Genomic DNA, 14,151 nt, shown 5'->3' on the forward strand with positions numbered 1-14,151 from the left:
AATTGGCACCGACTCCACTTAAAGCCCTACACAATCGAAAACTAATCACACTGCAAGAGCCCTGTCTTCTCTCCCCTCAGATCTTTTTATTAAAGACCTCCCTGTTCAGGGGAAGGATGGTCCAGTGATTAGGGCATTGAATCATAGAAGATCAGGGTTGGAAGAGACCTCAGGAGGTCATCTAGTCCAACCCCCTGCTCAAAGCAGGACCAACCCCAACTAAATCATCCCAGCCAGGACTTTGTCAAGCCTGACCTTAAAAACCTCTAAGGAAGGAGATTCCACCACCTCCCTAGGTAACCCATTCCAGTGCTTCACCACCCTCCTAGTGAAAAGGTTTTTCCTAATATCCAATCTAAACCTCCCCCACTGCAACTTGAGACCATTTCTCCTTGTTCTGTCATCCACCACCACTGAGAACAGCCGAGCTCCATCCTCTTTGGAACCCCCCTTCAGGTAGTTGAAAGCAGCTATCAAATTCCCCCTCACTCTTCTCTTCTGCAAACTAAACAATCCCAGTTCCCTCAGCCTCTCCTCGTAAGTCCTGTGCTCCAGCCCCCCAATCATTTTTGTTGCCCTCCGCTGGACTCTCTCCAATTTGACCACATCCTTCTTGCAGTGTGGGGCTTAGCCCATGGAAGACTCCTGCTCTTCCTGTGTGACCTGAGTCTCAGTTTTCCATCTGTAAAATGGGGATAATAATGCAGGGACGTTGTGGGGCTCAATATGTTAAAGACTGTGAAGCGCTTTGAGATCCAGTGATGAACACATAGGCATTATTGTTCTACCTCTACCCTGGCCACTCCCATTGTGGCCTAAGCACTGCAGAACTCGCTAGCCCTGTTTTAGCAGGTCTCCCACTGGGCACGTTGGCAGCTCCACAGGCAACGGTGCTGCTGGGCTCCATGTCTGAAGAACTGAGCAGCAGCTAGCAGGAAGGAAGGAAGCTCATTCAAAGCATTCGCTGATCGTCTGACCAATGCACAATGCATTTAGGAAGAGAAATGGACTGACTCGAGTGTCCCCCCGGCCAGGACTCTCCTCCAGCTGGGGTAGAATTAGAGCACCCAAACCAACATCCTTCCAAAACTAGGGAGGCCAGATGCAATTTGTCATCCTGGGGTATCTGCTGCCAGGACTTCTGGGGCTACGGAGGGGAGAGGAGAACGCTTCTAGACTGAGAACTGCTGTTTATAGGAACACTTCACTATTTACGGGTCATCTGTGAACCGAGTTCCCCAAACAGGAGGTGAGACAAGCACCGGTTGGGAATGGAAGGAAGCCAGTAGCCGAGCAAAAGAGGAACAATCAGACTGCGCGGGAACTGCTGTAAGAAGAAGTTAAATTCTTGCCATCAAAGTGCCCTAGGAGAGAGATTTTCACAAATCCCGGGGGGGAGGTGCACGATGTACTTCTCTGTTTGATGCTAATGCAATAGCTTCCGTGTGAACGGATGACTAGGAGGGGAGGAGGAAAATGGGCTTCCTTACGATGGCTAAAGAAGGGTTGAAACCAGTGTTCCCTCGCATTTTTCCCACCCATGTGAGGAATGAATTTTGTTATGTGCACAACATGGAGGTGGTGTGTGGCACAACACCTCCATATTGGTGCATATAACAAAATTCATGTGGTGGGGGTGGGGCCGAGGGGTTCGGAGTGTGGGAGGGGGGCTCAGGGCTGGGGCCGAGGGTTGGGGTGCAGGGGGTGAGGGCTCTGGCTGGGGGTGCGGGCTCCGGGGTGGGACTGCGGATGAGGAGTTTGGGGTGCAGGAGGGTGCTCCGGGACTACGGCAGGGAGAGAGGACTCCCCACAGCAGCTCCGTGGCTGCAGGATAGGCACCCCTCCCCCAGCCCCAGCAGGTCCGGTCCAAGGCTGGGTCCGGGCTGGGGGAGGGCCACCTCGGCTGTACCTGGGTCCAGGCTGGGCCACGCCGCCCTGGCCATGCATGGATCCAGGACAGGCCGCCACAGCAGGTCCGGGCGCCCCGGCCACCGCAGGTCTAAGCTGCAGCAGAGTTGGGGCTGGGGGAGGGGCACCTCAGCCGTGGCAGGTTGGGGGCTGGGCTAGGTTCGGGCCAGGGGAGGGGTGCCCCTCCCCTGGCCGTGTCAGGTCCCCAGGTGGGTTCCCTGAGCACCTGCGTGGTGCTAAATAGGCTGCGGCGCAGCCACGCAGCTTCCAGGGAACCTAGGTTGAAATTCACCTCCTCTGTCCCTTGGAGATTCAGTGGAGGACTGGAGAACTAGTGGGATTGTCACTTAACAGAGCTGAAATAAAACAAGGTGACCTTCTGGCCTTGTGCTACAAGGTTCCTGGTAAAAATAGTCTGTAGAGGTGATGGTCGGATCTGGACTGGACCTAAATAAATAGAGATATACCCATCTCATAGAACTGGAAGGGACCCTGAAAGGTCATTGAGTCCAGCCCCCTGCCTTCACTAGCAGGACCAAGTACTAATTTTCCCCCAGATCCCTAAGTGGCCCCCTTAAGGATTGAACTCACAACCCTGGGTTTAGCAGGCCAATGCTCAAACCACTGAGCTATCCCTGCCCCCAAGTTTGGGTTCCTGGCTGGATCAGGGGTAGGGCTCAGGATCAACAATGTGGGACTCCTAAGAGAAATTGTCCTGAGTTCCCCCACACCAGGGAAGGACCCCGCAGCCTCGCACTGACATCTCTTCTAATCTGTATTGAAACCAGAAAACGGGATTGGAATCTGACCCACACGGTGGGGTCCGACCTGACCCAACCCCATCAGGAACTGAATCCAAGTTCCATTCCCAGCCCTGTCGGTAACAGCAGTAGGATTTACTAGCTGGGCAGTGGCTAGACCAAAGGTGAGGAAGAGGAGGTGAAAGGCGTGACAAAAGAGGATGAAGCTTTGCTGGTTGTCGGATGGGTGAGCCAGCACGGCCTCCTGGGAGAGTCTAGCTTATGGGAAGGCACTTGCATGGCCGGGTCCCAGTGCTGTCACAGCCCTTGGCAGCTGCATTGGGGATAGGTCTATAAAAAGAGTCCATCTCGTCCTGCCCAGCCTTCCCGACGTACAGAACACGCTTCCCTGGGAGGGGAACGGAAACGCTTTTTTTAGAAAAGGGCTCATCTAAACAGGAACAGAACCACGTGGAAAGGCTTAAAACAGACCCAGGAATGTCCCAGTGAACTGGCTCGGGCCAGACCTGAGCCCAGCTTGTCCCAGCCTGCACCTTGTCGTTTCACACCAGTGCGTAAGCGGGGTCTGAATGAGCTCTCCCCTAACATCTAGTGCGGAAGAGACTCTCAGAACCAGACCCCATTTTCATGAACTCTGCCTAGGTATTCAGCTGGAGCTGTCAGCCCCTAGGAGTGGGGGTCCCCCTGTGAGCCCCGTGTGGGGCTGACAGCTAACAGGTGATGGTAGTAACGCAGTGTCTACACAGACACCGCATCGGCCTAACGACATCAACCTAAGCACTACGCCTCTCGTGCAGGTGGAGTTATACATTCGGTGCAGTGGGCGAGTTGCAGCGGTGGGAGCGACATTTTAGTGTCGACGCTTATAGAGTTAGGTCGACGTAATGTAGTGTACACCAGGCCGGAGAGAGACGTGCTTATTATGAGTACCTTCCTAAAAGGCAGAAAAAGGACATTAGCCATGGTAGAGCAGCCGGCTGAAGAAGTGCAGGTCCCCAGTGGAGTCATAACCCTCCCCACTGAAACCCAGGAAAAGGTGGTTATAGTGATTGCTAATGAAACAAGCCGTGATGTTGCTGTGAAACAAGGGCAGAAGATAGCAGACCTGACACCAGCGTGAGACCCCAGTGTGAAGTTGAGGTTCCGACAATAGACCCTGCAACGTTTGACTTGGGAGATTCACCATTGTCCGAGGAGTGGCAGGATCGCCTGAGGAGGAAACTTTGCGACCTCCTGAGGTCCCTTCCAACCCTGATCTTCTATGATTCTATGAACGATGCAGAGTGAACGGCTGCAACTGTGAGCAGGATGCAGTGGAGGGAGCGGAGTGGCTTGTTAAAGGAACATTTCTTTGTGGGACTTTCACACCGTAAGGTGAGGAACTGAGGCGAAGGCCACCGCCCAGCATGCTCCAGGAGGGGTGTTTTGCTTACGATCACACGGTTTTGAATGTGGTTGTGGTGTTTCCCAGACTAATGCTGGGTTCCCTTTTAATAAAAGTTTTCCTTTGTTATACACAGACTCGGTGCTTGCAGGAGGGGAAGTGTTGCCTCTTAGAGGCGCCCGGGGGTGATGTAACATTTTCCCAGATTAGCAGGTGGGGGCTCGAGCTGGCCCTGTTTTATTGTGCCAAGAGGAACGCCTAGACAGTTAACCCAGCTCTTGTTGCTGCCGAGTTCACCTGGCAAAAGGGTTACAAGAGTCTTACACTCATGAGCAGGGGGTTGGACTAGACACCTCCTGAGGTCCCTTCCAACCCTGATATTCTATGATTCGTTTCTCATGGGCATCAGTGATGGCACGAGGTGGCCGGGGATTGGCTTGTCAGGAGTTTGGTAAATCAGAAGCTAGATGCTTATCTCAGCGACACCGGTGTCAATCCACCAACACCAATGGCTCTCCTCTGGATTTACCTTGGGAGAGCAACCCTCCCATTCCTGCCCAGCTGCTAAACCCTGCAGGACTGAAGCCAGCTTGACTGGTTCTCTGCAGTTCCAGGTCCCCCAGAGTCCTCTGCGAACCTCCTATTTACCAGGCCATCCCTTTGGAGTTCAGCGAACAAGGAGATTTGGCTAATCCGGGGTCTGCGGTTCACCTGCACTCTGGGGCTTCAGGGATCACATCGCAGGTCAGGGAGGAAACCCAGAATCCTGACCATGGGGTCCTGCTAGGCATTTGGGCCCAGTGCCTGAAATCAGGGGGAGTTTTGCATGCCCCCTCCATAGCTCTGCCCATAGAAGAACTGAAAGCGTCAGGGGAAGGCGCCCCGTAATTCTGCCTTGGCTATGGAGTTCTGGGAGTGTCCATGCACAGCCAGGCGGCCTCATCTAGCGCAGGGTTTCTTCCAGCTTCTCCTGTGCCTCCAATCAGCACCTCCCAGAGTCCCAACCCCCCACTTTAGCGTAACCCCAAGGCTTGCAGTCTCATTCTGTTCAGACTTCCGTTCAAGGCTGCCTGGGCAACAGGGGAGCAGGTGGAACCGTCCCAGCCTCTGATCCGGTTTTACTGAGACAGGCATTTTGTCCCAAGGGCTGCCTCCTCCACCAGTTCTGCTGCCCACATGCTTCATTGGGATCTGAACTCCCACCCCCACCGGGACCGACCCCACGATCTCCCTTGCTCAGCAACATCACGGACTTTCCAAGGCACTGGAGCTACCAATGGGTGGGGAGAGCGTGTGTATCGTATCACTTCCCTCCGGCCACGCCCGACTGTGCTCCCACAAGGAAATGTCACCGCCCCCAAGACCCCAGACTTGGAGAGGGACTTACCCCAGTACTCTGCCTCTTGGTGTCCAGCAGGGGGGCGTTAAAGCTGGCAGTCAGGGTGGGAGAGCCCAGGACGTCCTGCAGGGGCACTCGGGCTTCCCCCAAAAACCTATAAAAGAATCAGAGGAACAAAAAGTTAATGGAGGAGGAAGAGAGACACTGAATGCATGGGGTTAAGACTGGGGGTCCCAGGCTTGGAGTGAACTGGATAGCGCCCCACGGAAGCCAACAAGATTAGGTATAAAATACACATGAAATATCCCAGATTGACCAGTTTGGAAACTCCTTGTAGACACAGCCCTGAAGATCACCTCTTTCTCACCTGCTTCTGGGAGACCGGCCCCTGAGACAGCAAAGCCAGTATCTATATTATACAGAGATCTCAGGGACACCCAAACTTCCGGATAACCACGAGCTCTCCATGGTGAAAGCTGAGCTCCTCGTGGTCCTCCTAAACACCGCTGTTCCTCCAAAGCCTAGGAGCTCTGCAGGGCAGAAAGGCGCAGCGGTCTATAGGTGCAAAGTACGGTACAGTGTAAGCCTAGAACACTTCTGGGCAAAAGAGAGTCAGAGGCATTATCTCATTCCCCTCCCCTGGACAGATGGCCCAATGGTTAGGGTGCTAGTTTAGGGCTCAGAAAACCTGGGTTCAATTCCTTGCTCCCCTATGGCTGACTTATGTCACCTTGGGGGACTCATTTAGCCTCTCTGTGCCTCAGTTTCCCCATCTGGTCAATAGGGATGACAGCACTGCTCTGCCTCACAGGGGTGTGTGAGGATAAATACATTAATGACTGCAAGGTTCATTGGTGATAGGGGCTGTATCATCACCTAAGCTAGATAGATCCCCTCAACAGCCCTGTGAGATAGATCATTGTATAGATGGGGAAACTGAGGCACAGTGAGGGAACGTGGAACATGAATGGCTATTCCTTGCTCCAGGCTCCCAGCCCTGCATTCAGACCACTAGATACCTGTCTCTCAACGCTATGCTAACAACACAACCCTCTCAGTATATTTCACCCACATGCGCTGGGGGAGGACAGGCAAAGACGATGACTTGTAGGGTTTGGCTTGTTTCCTCAACAGCTCAGGGGAGCTAGACTCAGGCTGATGTTCGCCTCCCTGTGGTTAGATCGTCGGCATGGACCGAGCTGCCAGAGGGGGGGTGGAGGAAGACCAGCACCTTCCTCAATAACGTAAAGAGCTATCAGAGCTCCTGTCTTGGTGCTGCACTGAATACGCCAGAGGAACGGTGTGGGTGCCATCCTCAGAGACCACAGCGGGCCGAAGAGGACACCAGAGATGGGCCTCCCACCAAGACGTCTCCTAGCTGACACACCGGGTAGGTCGAACAAGATGTGCTACCGTCATTTCTGTTTGCTCGGCCCACAGAAAACACTGTGGGGTCTGTTCTGTACCCGAGACGCTAATCCTAGGGGCGCTGAGCATAGGGGTCGCTGGGGGAGCTTGGGGGGAGGCTGTGGTTCTCAACCTGCGGCCCAGGTAACACATTGTGGGCCCCATATGTGACCCGCAATGATAAACAGGTTGAGAACCACTGCTTTAGATTTAAACATCTAGATTCCCTAGTGCTTAGGGTCAAAGCGCAGGTATCGGTCTGTCTGTTTCAAACGGGAATTCGTCACAGAGCACAGTGGAGCTTTAACATGCAGTAACCGGGTCTGTACGGCAAATTACAGCCCGGCGGGCTGGTGCACAGTAGATTCCCACCCCAATTCACCTAGTACTAACTCGCCATAGAGACAGGCCCTAAGTATTGATAGCACATCCACCTCACTGCACTTGGACACTCTGAACTCAGCCCTTCCAGGTTCCTTGGGGGCTTAAGTTCCATGAAAATGATTGAGTGTGTGAATCTTGTACTAATTCTTAGTATTAGACTGGTGCTGCTTGCGATCCGATTGCAAATCTCGCGGTCGTTGGTGTTTTTCTCAAATCCCAGCTCCTGGAGTCATGGGATCATGCGAGGATCTCAGCTTCCATTAGGGAAAAATGCAAGTTTCTAGCCCAGGTGGTTGCTAACGTCTCAAAAACGAAAAGGCAACTAAAAAGAATCTGACTTTTATTTTTCAGGCTTTTGATTCTTTGGGGTCTGATTTGTGCTTTTTGAAGGCGTGGGGTTAGGAATACTTTTACTTTTGTATATTGGCATTATTGATGGAGCCATGCAAGCTAACACGTGTATTTCTTTATATCATGGTTATGTCCAGAAACCCCGTCAAGGAGCAGGGTCCCATATCGTACCAGGCACAAAAACAATAGCCCCTCCCCCAGACAGACCGCAGCAACCCACAGAACTGACAGCAGGAAACGAGTGGACCAGACTGATGACCAAAGCAGGGGTGAAGTGCGGACATGAGGCAACAGAATTGAGCAGAAGGGCAGAAGTCCCAGGTCACCCTCTGGCTACCCTGTGCCAGATGGATGAGTGATCTGAGGGCATCACAGCACAGGAGAGATCTGGACGAGGGCAAGGTGGCGACATCATGAATATTGAAGGGGGAGTTTACCCCATGCACGGGGGGGGGGGCAGCGTAACAGAGCCAGGGGTACTCAAGGGAGAAGTGGACAAAGGAGCGATGGAGGCGCTATTGCTGGCGGCGAGACGGCAGAGCCGATGGGTCGAGAAGCTAATTGGGCAGACAGAGAGGGTGGGCTAAGTGAAGGCAAAGGCAAGGGGCTTGGGTTCGAGGCAGAGGCAAGGGAGCCGGGGCGGGGGCGCAAAGACGAGGGTTTATGGGGTCGGAGGAACGAGCCAGGAAGGCTCTGAATGGGCTCGAGGGGGCACCATGGCTGGTGGCGAGGCCAGAGAGGAGCAGATTACAGTTGCCAAAGATCAGGAGATGATGAAGGCTAAACTGGAGCCCAGGCAGTGTGGACAGAGAGAAGCTAAGAAATATTATGTAGGTACAAACAGCCAGACCTGGACCTAGCCTGCAACACCAGTTGGGAATCCCGCCCCCCGGGTTTTAATCTATCCGCATCCCCTTGAATTTGCTCCCCTCCTGGATTTAAATCCTCCCTTACGCCTCTCTCTTTGGGTAACCCCTTCGGCTGCTCTGACCCAAAGCCCTGCCAGATGGGCTAACCGAGCTCTCCGCTTTCCCTTCGCACTCGTGCTGTGGGAAGAAATATGCTGCCCTCGAAACTAAAGCAGCGAGATGAGAATTCCTGGAAAAAAGGTATCAGTCACCGTGGGGAGACAATGAGGGGAAGCCGGGAAGGGAGGCGCCCAGACAAGCCTGTAACATAAATTATAACATAGCCGCTCTTCGAAGGGGTTAGCATCCTGGCGGGGAGGGGGAAGGCGCCTGGAGCTCACTCAAGCAGCCAGCCTGAGGTTGATTATTTCCCCCTATTTTTAAGTTTGCTTGAACACAAATAGCCTGCCAAATCCCACCACGGAGCCGTTGTTTTTCCACGGCTCCATTTGCTGCACAAATCCCGCTGCCCCTGGAGGCAGGGTGGCCGCTAGGGACACGATGGGAACCGTGTTTTCTCTCTGTGTGTTTAAACAGTTGGGGCCAGATCCTTGGCTTGGGTCACAATGGAGCAATGTGGATTTACACCAACTGGGAATCTGTCCCATTGACTGCAGTAGAGGGATGACAATTCTCCACACCAGCTGGAGATCTGGCCCACTGACTCCACTGGAGCGATGGCTTATTCACCCCCGTTGGGGATCTGGCCCTTTATTTCTAAGGGGTGGGAAGGGATGACCCCCACACCCGATACGCCCGCTGTTACGTGACAAACTCTGCACTTTGACACAGGTTCCTCACCACTAAGGGAAACAAGAACCGCAGGGCAGAAAGCCCCTGGAGCAGGGACTGCAGCTTCCTCTCGGCACCAACCGTGGTGGTGCTGCTTGGTTACAAATGCCAGGCCTAAGCAACTAACATTTCACGGATACCTGGATGGCATGTTGCTAAGGAAAACCCAGCGGCTGCAAGCAGTGGTGTTAGTGATTCAGCAGGCCCGCTCTTCCCTGGGCATCAATACTGACCTCAACCCCCGTGGCTGTACTGAAGACAGTCAGGTCGGCCCTAGGGGGTGCTGTGCTGCAGGGAGTGCTGTCTTTCCAAAAAGATGTAAATACACCTCTACCCCGATATAACGCGACCCGATATAACACAAATTCGGATATAACGCGGTAAAGCAGCGCTCCAGGGGGGCGGGGCTGCGCACTCCGGCGGATCAAAACAAGTCGATATAACGCGTTTTCACCTATAACGTGGTAAGATTTTTTGGCTCCCGAGGACAGCGTTCTATCGGTAGAGGTGTGCAAACGTTCAGACCCCTTGCAGTTGCTAACTATCCTATGTTTCAGAGTAACAGCCGTGTTAGTCTGTATCCGCAAAAAGAAGAACAGGAGTACTTGTGGCACCTTAGAGACTAACAAATTTATTAGAGCATAAGCTTTCGTCCACGAAAGCTTATGCTCTAATAAATTTGTTAGTCTCTAAGGTGCCACAAGTACTCCTAACTATCCTATAGCACTTTAACCTTGGCATCATGGCCAAATTCCAACGTGTGTAAGTTACATTCAACCTCCTTCCATTGCCCCAGCACCTTTCACTGGGTATGGCCTTCTCAGCTTAAACAAGATCTATTTTTATTAATCTTTGCAATATTTTCCCCTGGCCATTTAACAGCCAGATGGAAGCTCCAAGCTAGGATCTATTTCCGAACACCAGCAACTTTCTTCCCCAGCACGGCTCCCTGCATTGCTGCTATAAGATGACTCAGACAGGCTACAGGAACCGACTGGGGGAAAATCTAGCGTAATGACGTGTCCACTGTCATTTGTGCTTTTCTCTAATATATGCCGTTAATACATGCTTCTCGGTAAATTTCAGCCCCTGCCTCTCATGGTCACAGACTAGTGGTGACGCTTTCCCTTGACACTCAGAGAGCCTTCAACAGAACCCCCTGCAGATACAGCACTTAGATCTGACCGAAAGAAAACCACCCTGCACTTGTATAGCTCATTTGCCTTAGAAAACGAATCCACTTTGTATAAAATGTTTGAATAGTCATTGGGCCAGAGAGTGAGAGGATGCCTGGTGCCTAGGAAACCCCAAGTCCAAGTCCCTGTTCCAATGAATATTCATTTATACAAAGTAGAACCGCTTCAATAGGACAGAGTGAGAATGCCCCCCCCCCCTGCGTCACCTGGTGGTTTGGGCACTCACCAGAAGTGTGGAGACGTAGGTTCAATCCCTCCTCCGGGGGGGGATTCAAACTTAGATCTCCCACATCTTGAGGGAGCACCTGAACCCCGGGGCTAGAAGTTATAAGAACTTAGCTTCTTCTCCCCTTCCAGCTGTGTGAATTCAATCCCTTCAAAATGCCAGGAAACAAAATGTTACGGGTCGAACGACGTGTTTTAACCAACCCAACACGGCCTTTTTCAATTTGCTGGAATTTTTCTGATTCAGTTCAGGTCGAACCAAAATGTTTTTTCAATTTTTCAGAACTGCCAGTGATCCCAAAAAAAATGAGCTAATTGCCTAGCTCTGCTGATGACCTCATGAACCACAAGAGCCGTACTTGAGGGTTGCTTCTACAGCAACCCCAAAATGCAATTCTCTCGTCAGACATCACTGTATGATTATCAGCTTGAATTACTGTCAGCTGAGAGGGTTTCTTGCCATCTTTCGGTTTGGTTTGTGTACGCTCCTTTTCCCAAGATGTAGCACAAGGCTGACAATTTCTGTTTGCAACTGGTGGGTCCAGTTCTGGTGCCCCCAATTCAAGAAGGATGTTGACAAATTGGAGAGGGTTCAGAGAAGAGCCATGAGAATGATTAAAGGATTAGAAAACATCCCTTATAGAGACTGCACTACTTGAGTCAATCTATTTAGCTTCACAAAGAGACGGTGAAGGGGTGATTTGATCACGGTCTATAAATAACTACCCGGGGAGCAGATATTTAACAATGGGTTCTTCAGTCTAGCAGAGAAAGGTCTGACACGATCCAATGGCTGGAAGTTGAAGCTAGACAAATTCCGACTGGAAATAAGGCGTGCATTTTCAACGAGGAAAGTGATCGACAACTGGAACAATTTACCAAGGGGCGTGGTGGATTCTCCATCAATGACCATTTTTAAATCAAGATGGGATGTTTGTCTAAAAGTTCGGCTCTAGGGATTATTGTGGGGCAGGTCTCTGGCCGGTGTTATACAGGAGGTCAGACTAGGTGATCACAATGGTCCCTTCTGGGCTTGGAATCTGTCAATCTTTGAATATGTAAAAATAGGGAGGGAGAACAGAGCAGTAGTTAAAGTACAATGCTGAAGATCAAGAAATCCAAGTTCTATTCCTGGCTCTGACTTCCTGGGCAACCTGGGGAATCACTGTCTCTCTGGGCCTCAGTTTCCCCATTGGTGAAGTGGGGAATATGATGCTGACTTCCCTCCCAGGAGGGTTGTTCATTATGTTTCTAAAGCACCATAAGACTCTTGGTGGGACAACTGCTAGTAGACCTGGACAGTGTTATCTCCCTGCTATTTTCCGAAGAGAAGTTGATTTCAAACGTTTCTTGGAGGGATTTACTCAGCAACAGGGAGAATTTAAAATACTGCCACCAGGGCAGTGCAGATTCAGGCTGCGACAGCCCAAGTTAGACTTCAGTAAATAACATGCCTTTGTGCATCGTCCTAGGCCCCCACCACAACGCTCCCACCATCAACCAGAGGCCAAAAATCAACCCTACGTCCCAATCTCACAGGACAATCTATGGCACTGTCGTCATTCAACTCTCAGGGTATCGTAAAAAGCAGCTGAATGCGTGGATTCCTTATTACCTTGGGGTTGATGGATTTCCATTCCATACGGCTAAATGCAGTGCCTTGCATAATGACACGGCTGCTACTCTGAAACCTGTTATTACCTTGGAACGCTCGAACTGTTCACTTTCCCAATGATCACTTACATTCATGGCCAGGGATATATTTGTCTCAGCATGTGGTGTGTCCACCGAGGAAAGGAGGGTCTGGTCAAAACAAATACCCCAGTGAAGGAATTTGCATGACCTACCCACTTCTGAGACAGCCAGCTGCTTTGTCTACCTGATTCACAGATACACATTCCAGACCCGGAAGCAGGTAGTTCCCAACAGCCGTCCTGAGCTGTAAACATGCTGAAGCAATAGCGCAGACTCCGTTCAGTCGAAAACAAGGGAAGTGGGGTATGTATAAAACCAACTGTTAAGGGACAGAAGACACAGTCACCTTCTGATGGAGGTTACAGCACTGTAAATCCGGAGCAACTCCACCGCCCTGGATGGAGTTAATTCGGATTTACCCTGAATCCAGCTCCTGCTGTAGGAAGCAAATGAGAAGCAGCAGATCCCAGGCCCCCTTTCTTTGGCAAACAGAGGACAAAATCCACAAAGAGAAACATTTATTTTTAGGTGCAGGACAAAGTAAAAAGAAAACAAACCACCCAGCGAGCACCAGTTCCAACGCCCTGGAGACCCTGCTAGGAAGCACGCACCCAGGACTTTACACCTTCACAACCCCAGGCAAATATTACATTAAAAAGGAGCGCTCAGGCTGCCCTTAACGCACACAGTACTTATCCCTAACAGTTGGCATGGAACAGATTTCGCCTTCCAAATGCAAACGTTCCAGGGCCAATGACCCATTTTGAAAATATCAAATCTCTCGGCTGCGGCCAGCTAAATCGCTTAGATGGTACTCTCCAAGCCAGAGAGTTTTCTTGGCGTTTTCCAGTGTCCACGCTCACGGCTTTTGGCAAATCATCAGAGAAACACCCACTTTACGAGAGAATCGGATACACTGAATTTATGTGCGCACCACTGCAATCCCCTCCCTGTCACATGACCTCCTCCTCCTCCTGCTGCATCTTCTCGCTATCGAGGACGTGAGGCCCAGATCCTCAAAAGGTAGTTTTTTAATCAATGGAAATTAGGAGCCCAAATACCTTTGAGGATCTAGGCCCAAGCTCTTTGGGGCAGCGATACCTGCCCAGCTCCCAATACAACAGGGCCTTGGTCCTGACTGGGACCTCTGAGGATGTGTCTACACTGCAAAAAAACCACCCACAGCAACAAGTCTCAGAGCCCTGCTCTACACACCTGAGCTCACGGGGCTTGTGCAAGGGGCTAACATAGGGTTACCATACGTCCGGATTTTCCCGGACATGTCCGGCTTTTGGGGGCTCAAATCCCCGTCCGGGGGGAAATCCCCAAAAGCCGGGTATGTCCGGGAAAATTGGGAGGGCTCGGTGGTGCTCGGCCGGGGCCGGCGGTGCGGGGCCGGGGGCATGGTGCCGGGCCGGGAACCAGGGGCGCAGTGCCGGGCCAGGGTCACAGTGCCGGGCCGGGCGCGGGGCCGGACGGGGAGCCGGGGGCGCGGTGCCGGGCCGAGAGCCGGGCCCGCGGGGCCGGGGATCCGGTCAGCTGGGCCCGCGGGGAGCCGGTCAGACGGTCAGCCGGGCCGGCGGGGAGCCGGGCCCGCGGGGAGCCGGTCAGCCGGGCCGGCGGGGAGCCGGGCCCGCAGGGAGCCGGTCAGCCGGGCCGGCGGGGAGCCGGGCCCACGGGGAGCCGGTCAGCCGGGCCGGCGGGGAGCCGGGCCCGCGGGGAGCCGGGGAGCCGGGCCCACGGGGAGCCGGTCAGCCGGGCCGGCGGGGAGCCGGGCCCGCGGGGCCAGGAGCCGAGGAGC

General features: G+C 52.7%; 1 protein-coding gene across 13 annotated transcripts in view; it reads right to left on the bottom strand.

The window, feature by feature from the left end:
- Nucleotides 1–14,151, bottom strand: part of DYSF (dysferlin) — a 291,329-nt gene that overhangs the window by 225,237 nt on the left and 51,941 nt on the right. For all 13 annotated transcript variants that reach the window (XM_065597358.1, XM_065597356.1, XM_065597357.1 and 10 more), the window contains exon 4: nt 5,441–5,546. In XM_065597358.1, the coding sequence (XP_065453430.1) occupies nt 5,441–5,546 (106 nt within the window). The remainder of the gene's footprint in view (nt 1–5,440; nt 5,547–14,151) is intronic.

The sequence above is a fragment of the Chrysemys picta genome, chromosome 5, assembly GCF_011386835.1.
Source record: "Chrysemys picta bellii isolate R12L10 chromosome 5, ASM1138683v2, whole genome shotgun sequence".
NCBI classification, from domain to species: Eukaryota; Metazoa; Chordata; order Testudines; family Emydidae; genus Chrysemys; species Chrysemys picta.